This window comes from Lolium rigidum, chromosome 7 (assembly GCF_022539505.1).
Source record: "Lolium rigidum isolate FL_2022 chromosome 7, APGP_CSIRO_Lrig_0.1, whole genome shotgun sequence".
NCBI lineage: Eukaryota > Viridiplantae > Streptophyta > Magnoliopsida > Poales > Poaceae > Lolium > Lolium rigidum.
In genome coordinates, this window is record NC_061514.1 from 154,358,080 (window position 1) to 154,374,405 (window position 16,326).

Genomic DNA, 16,326 nt, shown 5'->3' on the forward strand with positions numbered 1-16,326 from the left:
ATCCTTTGTTTTCAGCATGCCGGTGAGATTGACAACCTCACTGTTACGTTGGGGAAAAGTATCTTGATTGTGTTGTGCAGGTTCCACGTTGGCGCCGGTTTCAGTGGTGTTGCGCCGCACTACACTCCTCCACCAACAACCTTCGCGTGCTTCTTGGCTCCTACTGGTTCGATAACCTCGGTTTCTTTCTGAGGGAAAACTTGCTGCTGTACGCATCACACCTTCCTCTTGGGGTTCCCAACGGACGTGTGCTTCACGCGTTATCAGCCTTCTAACAAGAAGGCCAAGAATTAGCTTATAGTTTCTTTGTTTTTTTTAATTTGTTCTCTAGTTTGTATGTTAAATATGTTTAAATTTGTTCGATTCGAGTGATCAGTACTAGTTGTTTTCGCGTTTGAACTTGCTCATTCATATAAATTGTGGAGTACTTCAACAAAAAGAAAAGAAGGAGCAGGAAAACAAATCAGTGGGATGTCCAAAATGCGTTGAACCGCTGGGGCGGCCCCCGACGCAAACGGACAATTCACACATCGCGGTCATTTTCGCATCCGCTGGGTGACGCAAACGGATACCCACGGACAATTTAGATGTGTCGCACCGCTGGAGATGCCCTAATGTAAAGGTCCTTACTCGGCGGCGCCCAGCGCCGTCCTTGCCCACCGCCGCCGTGTCATTTACGGTGAAGGGCGATCCCAGGTCAGCCAACCTAGTCGCTCCCTAGCTTCCTTCTTTTTACCGTTCGTTTCCTCTGGTTCATTATTTTCATTTTGTTTTTTAATTTTTAAGTATTTGGTGAAAATAAAGAATGTTCAAATTTGATAAATGCTTAAATTTTGAAAACATGGGAAAATAGATTTGAAATACGTCCATATTTTGAAAAAGAAACCTCTATATTTTTTGCAAATTCAAATCATGTTCAAATTGAAATGTATTGTCAAAAAATGTTTAGATTTGAAAAAAAATGATTTGAAAAAGGAGAAATAAAAAAGGAAACCAATTAAACTACAGAAAATTGGATCGGAATATTCTAGAACATTCTCCAAACCTGGAAAACACAGAGCCACGAGAGCATCGGGCTGACCCACTTAGCGATAGAAGGCATACAACCGGGGGAGGGGGGGTCTGCCTTCACCCTGTAGAGGATGGTACATGTGTCAAATAGGATTTGCAAGTTTTTACACCGCCTCAACACGCCTTCGCTACCAAATCTAGCCACCAACAATGACCTTCGGCCACCGCCGACACTAGATCTAGCACCGTTGCCTCCGTGCCACCATTAGCTTTGACCAACGCTGTGGAAACTCGTCTGCGTCTCCACGGGCCAGTGCGTACTAGGGTACGGGCCAACCGAAGCCCCATGAAGCCCATGGCATAACAAGCAATCGAAGCCCAAGAACCTAGTGTGCAACACAAGTACAAGTTCATACAGGGATAGTCAAACATGTAACCAACCTGGAGTCCTCAGACCTAGCTTCCTATATAAGGACCAAGGGGTTGACGGGGAGGATGATTCTAGGATAGGCGATCCAGAGTGTGCCATAGCCATCACATCAACTTTGTAAACCTAATCGTCATATATCAAGAACAGACAAGCATCACGTAGGGTTTCCTCCGGGAGCCTGAAGCTGGGAAAATCGATTCCCTTGTATTTTGTTGTTTGTACACCGACGAATCCACCAACACATCCTCTTCCCTAGAACTCAAATCCATAACTTATGGGAATTTCCGTGGTACCCCCACGCCAGTGGCCGCCACACGCGGGTACTCCTACCATACGCCATTGAACTATCGCCATCCTCTGACTCTTCCCATAACTCTGACGATGACATGGACCCAGCCGAGGCGAGGCTAGTGGCACGGTGAAGAGGGAGTCCTTGGATACCACGTCTAGCGAGGCGAAGTGGCTCCACGATTTTGTCATAGTTGAACCGTGACACAAAAGGTAAATTCTCTAGATATGCAACTATGTGAATTTACCTATATGACAAGGCGCTAGAAAACTAAACAAGATACAAGTAGTAAAGTGTGGTAAAGAATAGAAGTAACCGATGTGAAGCACGTGGAGACACAAGGGTATGATTCCCGTAGTTCCTTCCTTGTTAAGGGAAGTACGACTACGTTGGATGGGTGTGGTGCCACGAAGGCCTACCAACGCCACGAAGGCCTCACCCTATTCTCCGGTAAGCACCACCACGAAGGCCTAGCTCACGCTCCACTAAGCGGTTGCCTTCAAGTCGCAACCGACACCTTTACACAAAGATTGGGTCACCCACCCACAACCAAATTGGAGGCTCCCAAAGTTGTTACAACACAACAAGTTATCAAAGAGTAAACAATAACTAGGGTATCCAAAGAAAACACTAGCACAAGGGCCCTCAAGTGAATCAGGGAGAAATTCAAATTGCTTCGGTGAAAATGTAGACGGGGTCTTCTCCTTCGATTCTCCAAAGATCAATAGCTTTGGATGGTTGAGGGAGGAGATCAAGTGATTCTTGTGGCTCAACTAGTGATAATGTTCTTGAGAAAAAAAAGAGTAGCTTGAGCTTGAGGATGAACTGGGGTATTTATACCCCTTCAAGAAATTGAGCCGTTGGTGAAATCTGGGAACAGATTATCCGGCCTAAGTTGGAGCCGGATTAACCGGCCTGCCAAATTTCCAGCCTCCTCAAATGTCTGGCCAATAATCCAGCCAAAAATTCAGGGCATCTCTGGGAGCAAATCCATTAAGTACTTAGCCAATTTTGTGGGGCCGGGTATTTCCAAATAATCCGGCCTAGATTATCCGGCCTCCTAAATAATCCGGCCAATAATCCGGCTAAATATCTGGGACATCTCTGAAGCAAATCCCTTAAGTCCTTAGCCGAAATTTGGAGGCAAGATTATTGTGAATAATTCAGTCTGGGAAAATTTCCCTGCATTTCATTTTCAACATGGATTTGATCCAAATGATTTGTAGTTTGATGCATATGAGTCAAACATACCACGAATGCCCTGTACCACTCAACACATTGTTAAACCATTGCTAATGTTGTCATCTAACACACAAAATCATAATGGTAGGGAAATGTTCTTTCAGGTTCCAACATAGCGCAAACACGAGGGGGAGGATGACAGTGTGGCACAAAGCAACAATACATCAACATCCCTTCCGACATCGAGCGAACCTTGGCGGTCCCGCCACGTTTGAAGGCACTCTTGAAGTATCGTGGCTTCGCTTTTGCTATCACATGATACATACTATGCACTATAAAATTTATACCGTAAACTAATATCATATGCATATTACTCCCTCCGTCTCATGGAGCTTCTCAAAAAAAAAGTCTTAATCTTGAGGATGAAGGTAGTAGGAGAGAGAGAGAGAGAGAGAGAGAGAGAGAGAGAGCAGTACTACCTCTGTTCACAATTACCATACGTTCTAGGTTTTGTCAAAATCAAACTTTACAAAGTTTGACTACAAATATAGGAAAAAATGTTAATATCTAAAATATAAAATCAGTACCATCAGAATCATCTTGAAATGAATTTTTACATTATGTAAATATGCAATTATAGACGTTGATACGTTTTGCTATACCTTCGGTCAAACTATAGAAACTTTGATTTTAACTAAATTCAAAACGCAGGTAAATAAAAACGGAGTAGCTTATGATAGTACTACTTCGCATTGTGAAACGTATCTACTACCACGAGAGATTCACTACCGCGAAACAGCTACATCACAGAGTCTGTACCTCGCACGTCATATGGAGTAGTAGTACTATCTTCAACGAAAACCACACTTCAGCGGCAAACAAGATTTGGTTTTAAATACAGCTCGCTGGCTGCCTCCTCCTCTCATCACTCCCAACCTCCTCGACGCCGTCGTCTCTACCTCCTCTTCTCCCACACGGAACCAACCAACTCTCCGACGAATCAATACCACCCATCCGAGAGAGTCGTCGCCTCCACGGGAAGATGGGATCCGAGGCGGAAGCGGCGGAGCTGACTGGGCCCCTCCTCGCCGGCGGCAGCGGCGACGCGCCGGCGGCCGTGGCGGGGGAGGAGGTGGTGCCGCCGTGGCGGGAGCAGCTGACGGTGCGGGGCATAGTAGTGAGCGCCATCCTGGGGGTGCTATTCTGCCTCATCACGCACAAGCTCAACCTCACGGTGGGGATCATCCCCTCCCTCAACGTCGCCGCGGGCCTGCTCGGCTACTTCCTCGTGCGCACCTGGACGGCGGCGCTCGCCAGGTTCGGAATCGTCTCCAAGCCATTCACCAAGCAGGAGAACACCGTCATCCAGACCTGCGTCGTCGCCTGCTACGGCCTCGCCTTCAGCGGTATGCCCCCTCCTCCTCTGCTTAGGTTGCTTGTTTAGGTGGAGATGCAATTCTGGCGTGCGATTCAGGCTTACGTTTTGGTTTGACCTTTAACTAAAAAAATACCTACTGACGTGTGGAACTGTGTTGCTCGTTTGTTTATTTTATTAAGTGCGTTCCATGTGTTAGATTTAGGCCCAATAATGCTAGGGGTGTCAGAAACATTTGGGTTTATTTTGTTTCACAACTTTGGGTAGTACTATTAAGGAAGTTGTTGATAGAATGAACCCCTGAACATATGGTTACTGTGCGGGGATACATACCTTCATGCAGTGAATTCTAAATTTAGCATCACCAACTTGTGATTTTGGTGTGCATTGGGAGTGGCAGGGTTGCTGATGGTAGTTCCCCCCTTCCCATCGAGCTCACACATTGTCAACTAATGTTTTTGTTGATGCAGGTGGCTTCGGATCCTATATGCTTGCAATGGATCAGAAAACGTATGAGCTTATCGGGACTGATTATCCTGGAAACAGGGCGGTGGATGTTAAGAATCCTTCACTCAGTTGGATGATCGGCTTTATGTTTGTTGTTAGCTTCCTCGGTCTATTTAGTCTTGTTGCGCTGCGCAAGGTACTCGTTCATGTCTTGGAACCATGCATTTGTTATGTTCAACTGACTACATTTTTGTTTTTTGATCAAGTGTACTATCTGTGTATTCACATAAATTTGGTAAACTAATGTATGTTTTGGTGTTTGCTAGGTGATGGTTATTGATTACAAGCTGACATATCCTAGTGGAACTGCTACCGCTATGTTGATCAATAGCTTCCACACTACTACTGGAGCTGAGCTTGCAGAGTAAGAAACGGATCAGAGTTCCTCCTTAATTTATGCTCATAGTTCAGTATGCATCGTTTCTTCTTGGTTTTTTGTATGACTGTAAGCTGTAAAGAAATCCAAACGAATCGTCTTTTAGTTATGTTAGACCAATGATGCTTTTCTTTGTATAGAACATCAATTGTTGCCATCGATTTTCTAAGTTTCTTGTGTTTTTATGGTACTAATTTATGTTTTATGGTTGCAGGAGACAAGTTAGCTGTCTTGGGAAGTATTTAAGCATTAGTTTTATCTGGAACTTGTTTAAGTGGTTCTTCAGTGGTGTTGGGGATTCTTGTGGCTTCGATAATTTCCCTTCTCTGGGGCTTGCAGCATTTAAGAACACGTAAGTTTTCTTTGATCGGTTTTTGTTATTCCTTCAATGCTCAAGAGTCAGAACTAATATATTTAGTTTTGAGGGTTTAAAGAAACTTTACTTGTCCCCTCAGGGCTCTAACCTGCTTTGACCATATCTGTCTTGTGACTGCTATAACTTGTATTGTCTATGAAACTACTTATATCCTTCAAAATGGACCATCATATATGCGCTCACCAAAGTTTTACCTGTTCCATTATGTAGGTTTTATTTTGACTTCAGTCCAACATATATTGGATGTGGTCTTATATGCCCACACATTGTTAACTGTTCTACACTTCTTGGAGCCATTATATCTTGGGGTTTTCTTTGGCCATACATAACCACGAAAGCTGGGGACTGGTATCCAGCTGACCTTGGAAGCAACGATTTCAAAGGACTCTATGGATACAAGGTATGGTGATTGGAGATATTTTTTTGTTCCTGGCGTGAAATAATTGTCAGTTTCAGACTGCAGACCGACAATCCACCTATGATGTTCTTTTTTGAATATATCTATAACTATATCATGAATCATAATGCTTGATTAAACAATGTTTGCTTGGTTCCTCTCCACTTCTCCAGTATAAGTTAGCGCATTATATGTGAAATCATCATGGAGTAATACTAATAGCACACTATTTCATAAGTGGACATTGTGTTTTGGGAAATTAACTGAGTTCAACATTATAATTGTTAGAATTTGTGTTACTTTCCGTAGTGAACATACAGATGGCACATCTGGTTTGTTCAATACTTATCATTCTTTAAAATTTTATGCTTAACAAAAACTAAGTTGTCTCTTACCCTGTCTTCCAGGTTTTCATATCTGTATCTGTGATACTCGGTGATGGTATCTATAACCTCATTAAGATCATTTATGCTACTATCAAGGAAATAATAAATGCACGAGCAAAGCAAGGAAGACTTCCTCTTGTCAGGGTTCAGGATGGTAATGTTCTTGTTATATGGTGTTTATGTACCAGTATATCGTAAATCATGCATCTCATCTTGTTTTCATTCTGTTATTGCAGATGATGGTAGTTCTAAAGTATCATCCGAGGAAAAACTTCTGAATGATGTATTTGTCAAAGACAGTATCCCTCCCTGGTTGGCAGGATCTGGTTATGTGGGCCTTGCAGCAATATCAACAGCGACTGTACCAATGCTGTTCCCACAACTCAAGTGGTACCTTGTCCTCTCTGCCTATGTTGTTGCACCCCTACTCGCCTTCTGCAACTCGTATGGCACTGGCCTAACAGACTGGAACCTTGCATCCACATATGGCAAGATTGGCCTTTTCATTTTTGCCTCATGGGTTGGCCAGCATGGCGGTGTGATTGCTGGCTTAGCAGCTTGCGGTGTTATGATGTCCATCGTATCCACAGCTGCTGATCTCATGCAGGACTTCAAGACTGGTTACCTTACCCTGTCTTCACCAAGGTCCATGTTTGTGTCACAGTTGATTGGAACTGCCCTTGGCTGCGTAATTGCTCCTCTCACCTTTTGGCTTTACTGGACGGCCTTCGACATTGGCAATCCTGATGGCATGTTCAAAGCTCCATACGCAGTCATCTACCGTGAGATGGCAATCCTGGGTGTGGAAGGATTCTCAGCGCTGCCCCAGCACTGCCTAGCAATCTGCACTTTCTTCTTTTTGCAGCCATAGCAATCAACCTCCTGAGGGACGTCACTCCAAAAAGTGTGTCCAAATTCATCCCGCTCCCCATGGCCATGGCTGTTCCCTTCTACATCGGGGCATATTTTGCAATCGACATGTTTGTCGGGACGGTCATCTTGTTCGTCTGGGAGAGGGTGAACCGCAAGGAGTCTGAGGACTTTGCAGGCGCGGTTGCTTCCGGTTTGATCTGTGGTGACGGGATCTGGAGTGTCCCTTCTGCGATACTGTCCATCATGAGGGTCGACCCACCGATGTGCATGTACTTCAAGCCATCCGCTGCATACGGCTTAATATAAAGCGAGATTGGTCTTTTTAGTGGGGCGCACAAGTAGAAAAGCATTTCGATGTGTACATATTTTACACAATTGTAAATTACACTGCGGCAAAACAGCAGCAGCTCTTTCCATTCTGTTAATATATCTTATTCCTCTCTGATTTCTTGCGTTTGAGTGCTCCTTATGCTGCAGTTGGCATCCTGATCTCTGATTTGTTTTGTGATAGGCCAACATGGATGGCTCGTTTAGTCCTTTGTGACAGAAAATCACTTGACAAGGATCTCTTTAGGACCGATTTTGAAGAGAATTTTCATCCACTCAAACCTTTTTTGACAATTCAGTTTCTTGTGGTGTGCCAAACATTTCTTATACCAATTTTTTTAAATTAATTATATAAGGTTCAAAAGTCTAACACTAAGATACTATTAGATGTCTTTTTTGATAAAGGCAATATATTAATATTGCGAAGATAACAATTACACCAAGCTTTTGTAACTACGTAATAGCCTAATAGAAGTACGGATGCACGCAACTAAAAAAGAAGAAGAACAAGAACAAGAACAAGAAGAAGCTAAAAAAATCTGGTTATAGTGTTCCACCTTTTGTACGCAACTAAAAAAGAAGAAGAAGAAGCTAAAAAAAAAGTCTGGTTATAGTGTTCCACCTTCGTAGCAGCATCATAAGATCACCAAGACCACATCTAAAGTCTAAGTTATATAAAGTGACGCCTCCAAGAAAGAAACAACTTGATATGCTGATCATTGTGTCTTTATGAAGAGGTACGCCGAGGGTGACTTTATTAGTCTCTTGCTATATGTCGATGATATGCTGATTGCTGAAAATGGCACAAAGAAGGTTCCTCTCCACAAGAAAGCATTGAGTAAATCATTTTCCATCAAGGATTTATGACCAACTAAGCAAATAGTTGGATGAAAATCTCCTGTGATAGATAAAAAAAATGCTTTGGCTCTCATAGGAACGATACATTAAGAAGATACTTGAAAGGTTCAATATGCAAGGTGCAAAGACCATTACCTCTCCACTTGCAGGCCATCACAAATTGAATTTATACCAATGTCCTAGCAACAAGAAGGAAAAAAGAAGAAATGAGTAGAGTACCTAGTACCAATCTGTCAGTGAGAAGTTTGATGTATGACATGGTATGCACTAGGCCTGATATTGCCTATGCAGTTCATGGAGTTGTTAGCCAGTTCATGAGAAATCTAGGAGAAGCTCACTGGAATGTAGTGAAATGAATTCTCAAGTATCTCAAAGGTACTTCTAGATCTTCCATACCCTTTGGAAACGGTCATCTTATATTGCAAGGCTATACAGATGTTAATTATGTTGGCGATGAAGATTCTAGGAAGTCTACTTATGTTGGCTCGGATGTGATGACCAAGATATTGCCAAGTGAGAAGCTGATTGTATGTTGAAAGGGAGCGGGCATGGCGGTGCCCCCAACATGAGTGATGGGGGAGAATGTTGGGTATCATCCTCATGTGGGTTGTGAGGAGATGGTCTATTGAAGCCTTTCAGGTGGCCCAAATAGATGCAAGAGACCCCTATTAAGGTTATGACCAAGGGTTATTCTGAACGTTGCACATGAAGGAAGGGTGTGTTAAGCCTCCCATCCAACCACCACTAGGTGAGGTAACGAAAATCCAGAATAGACTCCATTGAAGAAGAAAACAAATAGAGAAGGGAAAGTAGAAAGTTGAAGGAAGAAGGAAGAAGGAAGAAGGAAGAAGGAAGAAAACAAGGCAGTGAAGACTAAGTTTGCATCCTTACCTCCTTCAAGTGCTTGTTTCACCATCTTTGGTGAGATTGCTCCAATCTCTAACTCTTGTGCCATAAATCTTGTTATTGTCATCTGAGATCTGCTTGTATTTTGATATGTGAGATCCTATAGTGCTCTCTAGAGAAGAATTTATTGTATCCCAATTTGATATAGTGGAAGAAAATTTAGGTGGCTTTGGCCTATGATTTTTCCTCTAAAGTTGAGAGGTTTTGCACGTAAAAAAGATTGGTGACCCAGTGTGTTGATTTGCTTGTTGATCCTATATGATGAGGACTTGTCTTCCCTACTCGCAAAAATCAGCTATGTACGTTGAGAGCATCTACGACTTATCCTCTATTGAGACCCGTATGCATGCAAGGTTCGGCTTGATGAGCATTTTTTATTACTCCGATTCATATTAATTGACTTCAATATGGATGTATCTAGACATATTTTAGTTCTCGATACATCCATATTAGATTAGAGTCAATTAATATGAACCGGAGTATTTCTTGACAGTTCAACGTTGAGAAGGTTAAATCTACAAGCTTGCACTACGAGGCCAGCCGGTCTAGGCCCGCGCGCGCAGATGAAGCACGTTATGCCAAGCAAAGCAACGCGTGAATCAACGCTTGCAGCTTACAAACCACGGTCAAACAAAAACACACACACATATATATATATAGGTCGTTTTAGTATTTTGTCCTGCCTCCATGCGTCCGACGTCCTGATTTAGGTTCAGCAAGGCACCAGATCAGTACACTTGTGGCTACCATTACGCCTGCCCCGCACGAATACAATGCAGGCGTCCTGATGGTTCAAACGACTGTCAAATGTGTGGTTAGACTTACATCCGGCCCCACAAAATCATAATCAAGGCGCCTGCATGGTTGATTAGCATCGCAACATACGGAAGCGGTACAAGTTTGTGGCTGCCGTTAGCTCGACCCGAGGCCCCACCGGACAGCGAGCGGCCGGCTTGCGCTACCCGCATGTTACCGTGCACGGAAGTGAAACCGTATCGCCTGTGCGTGTCGGTAACACTGTAACAGCGTACACAGAACCGAGGTGCCCAGTTCTCCCGCTGAAACGTGGGCTCGCCCAGCCCACGAGCCAATGCAGAGCAAGATCGCCCGAGCTCTCTTTTCACCGTCCCGCAGAAGATCTCGAGAGGCGCGCACGAGCCCGAGCACGATTCACGGCGCTTCCCTTCTATCCCGCTCCTTGAAAAGATTAGATGCCGGTGGGGCCAACTACCTTTGCCGTGGTGGACTCGCCACTGTATTCTGGCCCCACGTCTGGCTCAGCTTTAACACTTTCTAAACTACCCATTTGGCTATTTCCACGCTCCAGCATGTTTATGCATTGTTTGCGCATCATATTTTCTGCAATGGAACGCAATCTTAGCACAGTTTTTTTTTTCTTTTTTGGGTCGACGACACTCAAGTCGGCGGAGATGATCAGGTCCTCCTTTGCAATTAATTTGGTCCCGGCGGCTTGGGTTTTAAGAGTTCCCTTCATGAACGACATCCAAGAACGCCAAAGGCAACACTCTTCCTTGACCGTTTAACCACCGCTCCTTTGGCTCTTTTTTGCCCGTCATCACCTTCCATAGACGAATCGTCCTCATACCATCGTATTGGCTTGAATCGATGAGCACATGAGTGTGGTTGAGGTCGAGGCCAAACACCACCAGGCTGCCCTGGAAGGACATGACCTCCGACGATGACAATTTCGACCTGCCAAGCCGGGAGTGCATGGGGACATGTTGGGCGGTGCACAACGTCCCCGCCGGTGCCGCTAGCGACCGTGCCCGTAGAGGTGGCTTTGCGGCGACGAACGTGACCGGGCTTGCCGAAGAACCACCGTCGACCTGCTCTGTCGGTGTCGAGCACCTCGTTCTTGATCATGAGGACAACCTGGGCGACGACTTAGGAGGTGAAGACGTTGACGTCCATAAGGTTGGTGGCTCCCTCCAACTCAAGCTAGGGCTTGCAAAAAGCATCGCTTACGAATATCAGATGGGAGTGATGGGAGAGGAAGTGGTTGATAGGAGTGACTGGAGAGGAAGTGGTTGATAGGAGTGACTGGAGAGGAAGTGGCTTGTGTGTCACTGGCGGATGGCCCTGGGGAGGAGAAGAGGGGGACGTGCACGGACGCGAGCGTTGTCCGCGTGGACATATTTTTGGGTGTGACCAGCAATCAGTCGACTGCGAACTAACTTCGTTCTCAGTCAGATGATATCATCAAATTTCAAGTATAACTCATATTGCAACATATGACTATCACGAATCATGATGCAAATCAAATGATGTAAGAGTTGAGTGAGCATGAATTTAGTTCTCAGCTAACTGAAGACACACAAATCCCCATATTTTTTTCCCTAAAATTGTGTCGAGAATGAATCAATACGCACACCTCGGTTTATTTAGGTTGAGCCGTTGTATCAAGTATTTTGTGTCTTCTATCTGCACGCACTAAAAAAACTCAGATAGTTTACATCGGTCCGCTCGAGAAACAGTAGTGACCAGTTGAGCAGCAAACAGGATTGGCTTAAATAGACCCCTCCCCGCCTCCTCCTCTCATCACTCCCAGCCTCCTCGCCGGCGTCGTCTCCTACACGAAACCAACTAGCTGCCCGACGAATCCATAAGATCCGAGGGAGGAGGAACACTAGCTTCCGCGCGAACATGGGATCGGAGGCGGATGCGGCGGAGCTGAGCGGGCCCCTCCTCGCCGGCGCGCCGGCGACGGCGGAGGAGGCGGTGCCGCCGTGGCGGGACCAAATCACGGTCCGGGGGATAGTGGTGAGCGCGATTCTGGGGGTGCTCTTCTGCCTCATCACGCACAAGCTCAACCTCACGGTGGGGATCATCCCCTCCCTCAACGTCGCCGCGGGCCTGCTCGGCTACTTCCTCGTGCGCACCTGGACGGCGGCGCTCGCCAGGTTCGGCATCGTCTCCAAGCCCTTCACCAAGCAGGAGAACACCGTCATCCAGACCTGCGTCGTCGCCTGCTACGGCATCGCCTTCAGCGGTATGTCTCCCTGTGCTTAGGTTGCTTGTTTAGGTGGAGATGCGATTCTGGGTTTCGTTTGGTTTGACCCGTAACTAACGTCTACCCATGCTCGTTTATTCTAACTACGTCCCCTGTGTTAGATTTAGGTGCAGCAATGCTAGGGATTTCAGAAACATCGGATTTTGTTTCAAAATGAATGAAGTTGTTGGTAGGCTGAACCCCTGACCTGAATATATGGTTACAGAGTGCGGATACAGATCTTGATGCAGTGAATTTCAAAATTTGCATTATGTGTCTCTGATTTTTGGTGTGCATTACGAGTGGCAGGGACGCTGATGGTATTTTATCCCCTTTTCGTAGGGCTCACATCGTCAACTAACATTTCTCTTGACGCAGGTGGCTTTGGATCGTATATGCTTGCAATGGATCAGAAAACTTATGAGCTTATCGGGACCGATTATCCTGGTAACAGGGCAGAGGATGTTAAGAATCCTTCACTCAGTTGGATGATCGGCTTCATGTTTGTTGTTAGCTTTCTCGGTCTATTTAGTCTTGTTGCGCTGCGCAAGGTACTCACTTACATCTTGGAACCATGCATCTGTTATGTTTATACGATTCTGTTTTTGAATGAATTTTAGTAAACTAACGTATGTTTTTGTGTTTGCTAGGTGATGGTAATTGATTACAAGCTCACCTATCCCAGTGGAACTGCTACCGCTATGTTGATAAATAGCTTCCACACTACTACTGGAGCTGAGCTTGCAGAGTAAGAAACAATTAGTGGTTCTCCTTAGTTTTTTTTAAAGAACATCAACAATATTTTCTTTTACGGAGTATAGAATATCAATAGTTGTCCATTATGTGTTCCATCTATTGAGTATTCAGGGGTTATGGTAGCTATTTCGACTGAAATTTAGTGGGGAAATTAATGTGCCAGGTAATTTCATCATACTATTTTATGTTCGTAATGCTCAGATAGAAACTTAGCCTACCCCAACTTGCTTGGGAAAAAGGCTTTGATGTTGTTGTTGTAATGCTCAGATAGAAACTGCCAATCATAAGGTTTTACTTATCTACTTATGACAGTTTGGTTCTACTGGATTGAGACTAGGAATGCTGCTATATGCTCTCTCTCTCTCTCTCTCTCTCTCTCTCTCTCTCTCTCTCTCTCAAACTTCTTTCTTGGGAACAGAGTGTGCAATGAAGTGTTCAATTGCTGCAGAATTTGGGTCCGAAGAATAAAATGCCAGTTTGTCTGTTTGTACAGTAGTCATGCAGCACATACTTGTTAAATTGCAATGTCCTTTGTAGCGATTTTCTAAGTAGCTTGAGTTTTTACACTACTAATTTGTGTTTTATGGTTGCAGGAAACAAGTTAGCTGTCTTGGAAAGTATTTAAGCATTAGTTTTATCTGGAACTTGTTTAAGTGGTTCTTCAGTGGTGTTGGGGATTCTTGTGGCTTTGATAATTTCCCTTCTCTGGGGCTTGCAGCTTTTAAGAACACGTAAGTTTTCTTTAATTAGTTTTACTCGTTCCTTCAATTTTTAAGAGTTGGAACAAATACATTTAGTTTTTAGGGTTGAAAGAACCTTGCATTCCTTGTCCCCTTAGGGCTCTTACCTGCTTTGACCATGTCTCTTGTGTGGCTGCTATAACTTGTACTGCCATATGGAGCTACTCATCCTTTAAGATGGACCATCCTATAGATGCTAACCAAAGTTTTACCCGTTCCATTTTATAGGTTTTATTTTGACTTCAGCCCAACCTATATTGGATGTGGTCTTATATGCCCACACATTGTTAACTGCTCTACACTTCTTGGAGCCATTATATCTTGGGGTTTTCTTTGGCCGTATGTAACCACGAAAGCTGGGGACTGGTATCCAGCTGATCTTGGAAGCAACGATTTCAAAGGACTCTATGGATACAAGGTATGGTGACTTAAGATTTAATTTGTTCATGGTGAAATAACTTTCAGTTTCATACTGCAGACTGACAACCCACTCTATGATGTTCTTTTCTCGATATATCTGCAACTAGATCATGAATCATAATGCTTGATAAAACAGTGTTGCTTGTTTCCTCTCAATAATAAATTAGCCAAGTACTGTATATATGAAGTCAACATGGAGTAATACAAATACTAGCTCTTTTACTATTTCATAAGTTGTTGTTACTTCTTAGAGAACATACAGATGGCACATCTAATTTGTTTAATAGTACCTTCGTTCACAGACTGACCAGTCTTTTACACAAAAACTAAGATGTCTCCATACCCTGCCTTCCAGGTTTTCATATCTGTATCCGTGATACTCGGTGATGGTATCTATAACCTCATTAAGATCATTTATGTTACTATCAAGGAAATAATGAATGCACGATCAAAACAAGGAAGACTTCCTCTTGTCCGGGTTCAGGATGGTAAATGTTTTGTTGTATGGTTTACATACCAGTATATCATAAATCATGCATCCACCTCATCTTGCTCCTTTATTTTATTGCAGACGATGGAAGGTCAAAATTATCAACAGAGGAAAAACTTCTGAATGATGTATTCGTAAAAGACAGTATCCCTCCCTGGTTGGCAGGATCTGGTTATGTGGGCCTTGCAGCAATATCAACTGCGACTGTACCAATGCTGTTCCCACAACTCAAGTGGTACCTTGTCCTCTCTTCCTATGTTGTTGCTCCCCTACTGGCCTTCTGCAACTCTTATGGCACTGGCCTGACAGACTGGAGCCTTTCATCCACATATGGAAAGATTGGCCTTTTCATTTTTGCCTCATGGGTTGGCCAGCATGGTGGTGTGATCGCTGGCTTAGCAGCTTGCGGTGTTATGATGTCCATTGTATCCACGGCTGCTGATCTGATGCAGGACTTCAAGACTGGTTATCTGACCCTCTCTTCACCAAGGTCCATGTTTGTATCTCAGTTGATTGGGACTGCCCTTGGCTGTGTAATTGCTCCTCTCACATTTTGGCTTTACTGGACGGCCTTCGATATTGGCAATCCTGATGGCATGTTCAAAGCTCCATATGCAGTCATCTTCCGTGAGATGTCAATCCTGGGTGTTGAAGGATTCTCAGCACTGCCCCAGCACTGCCTCGCAATCTGCACTTTCTTCTTTTTTGCAGCCATAGCAATCAACCTCCTGAAGGATGTTACTCCAGACAGCGTGTCCAAATTCGTCCCACTCCCAATGGCCATGGCTATTCCGTTCTACATCGGAGCATATTTTGCGATCGACATGTTCATCGGCACCGTCATCTTGTTTGTCTGGGAGAGGGTGAACCGCAAGGAGTCTGAGGACTTTGCAGGCGCGGTTGCTTCTGGTTTGATCTGTGGTGACGGAATCTGGAGTGTCCCTTCTGCGATACTGTCCCTCATGAGGATCGACCCACCGATGTGCATGTACTTCAAGCCATCTGTTGCATACGGCTTAATATAGAGCGAGATTGCTCGTTTTATTAGGATGGCATAAATAGAAAAGAATTACGCTGTGTACATATTTTACACAATTGTAAATTACACTGCCGCAAAACAGCAGCAGTTATTTTCATTGTGTTAATATATATCTTATTCTCCTCTGATTTCTCGCATTCCAATGTTACTGATGCTGCAGTCGTCACCCTAGTCTTATTTGATCTGTTAAACTATCTTTTAAGCCCTCCCCCAATGCTATTTTCTAGCATGAGAAACGAAGGACATTACGGAAATACGAAAGGAACCTGGCTGCGCGCACCCAGATTCTCAAAAATTGAAAAAATGCTATTTTATTTAAAAAAATTAAATTTTTTTATTGCATGTACATATTATCTTGATACTTCCTTGTGTTAGTTTTCATGGGAAAATACAATGTCCAAATATTTGGATGTGTCCTGTTCAAGGAAATAGGAAAAAAAATTCTCATTTTTTTGTATGTTACATATGATTGTATTTTGCCTTTAAAATATGCACAAGTATCAACATAATACATACATGTGTGTATTTTTTAAAAAAAATTCTGTAACTTTGAAATAGCGAAATTTTGAAAAAAAAAA

General features: G+C 43.9%; 2 protein-coding genes across 2 annotated transcripts; both read left to right on the top strand.

Moving 5' to 3' along the window:
• Window positions 1-3,912: 3,912 nt before the first annotated feature.
• LOC124678552 (probable metal-nicotianamine transporter YSL6) lies at window positions 3,913-7,647 on the top strand. Its single transcript, XM_047214428.1, is given in 8 exon segments — window positions 3,913-4,318; window positions 4,758-4,930; window positions 5,061-5,158; window positions 5,385-5,522; window positions 5,757-5,946; window positions 6,351-6,483; window positions 6,566-7,186; window positions 7,189-7,647. Coding segments are annotated over 8 exon segments (2,037 nt in total). The 5' UTR covers window positions 3,913-3,954; the 3' UTR covers window positions 7,509-7,647.
• A 4,202-nt stretch (window positions 7,648-11,849) lies between these two features.
• On the top strand, window positions 11,850-15,878 carry LOC124678553 (probable metal-nicotianamine transporter YSL6). The gene is made up of 7 exons (XM_047214429.1): window positions 11,850-12,303; window positions 12,682-12,854; window positions 12,954-13,051; window positions 13,653-13,790; window positions 14,028-14,217; window positions 14,575-14,707; window positions 14,791-15,878. Exons 1-7 carry the CDS (start codon window positions 11,958-11,960, stop codon window positions 15,732-15,734), a joined length of 2,022 nt encoding a protein of 673 aa, XP_047070385.1. The 5' UTR covers window positions 11,850-11,957; the 3' UTR covers window positions 15,735-15,878.
• The last annotated feature ends 448 nt before the right edge of the window (window positions 15,879-16,326 follow it).

What these genes read in the sequence shown, in the direction of transcription:
- LOC124678553 (XM_047214429.1), top strand. Translation starts at nt 11,958, where the DNA reads ATGGGATCGGAGGCGGATGCGGCGGAGCTGAGCGGGCCCCTCCTCGCC. An exon ending in GTCTTGTTGCGCTGCGCAAG is followed by an intron (nt 12,855 to 12,953) that starts GTACTCACTTAC and finishes TGTGTTTGCTAG; the next exon opens with GTGATGGTAATTGATTACAA. An exon ending in TCTTGTCCGGGTTCAGGATG is followed by an intron (nt 14,708 to 14,790) that starts GTAAATGTTTTG and finishes ATTTTATTGCAG; the next exon opens with ACGATGGAAGGTCAAAATTA.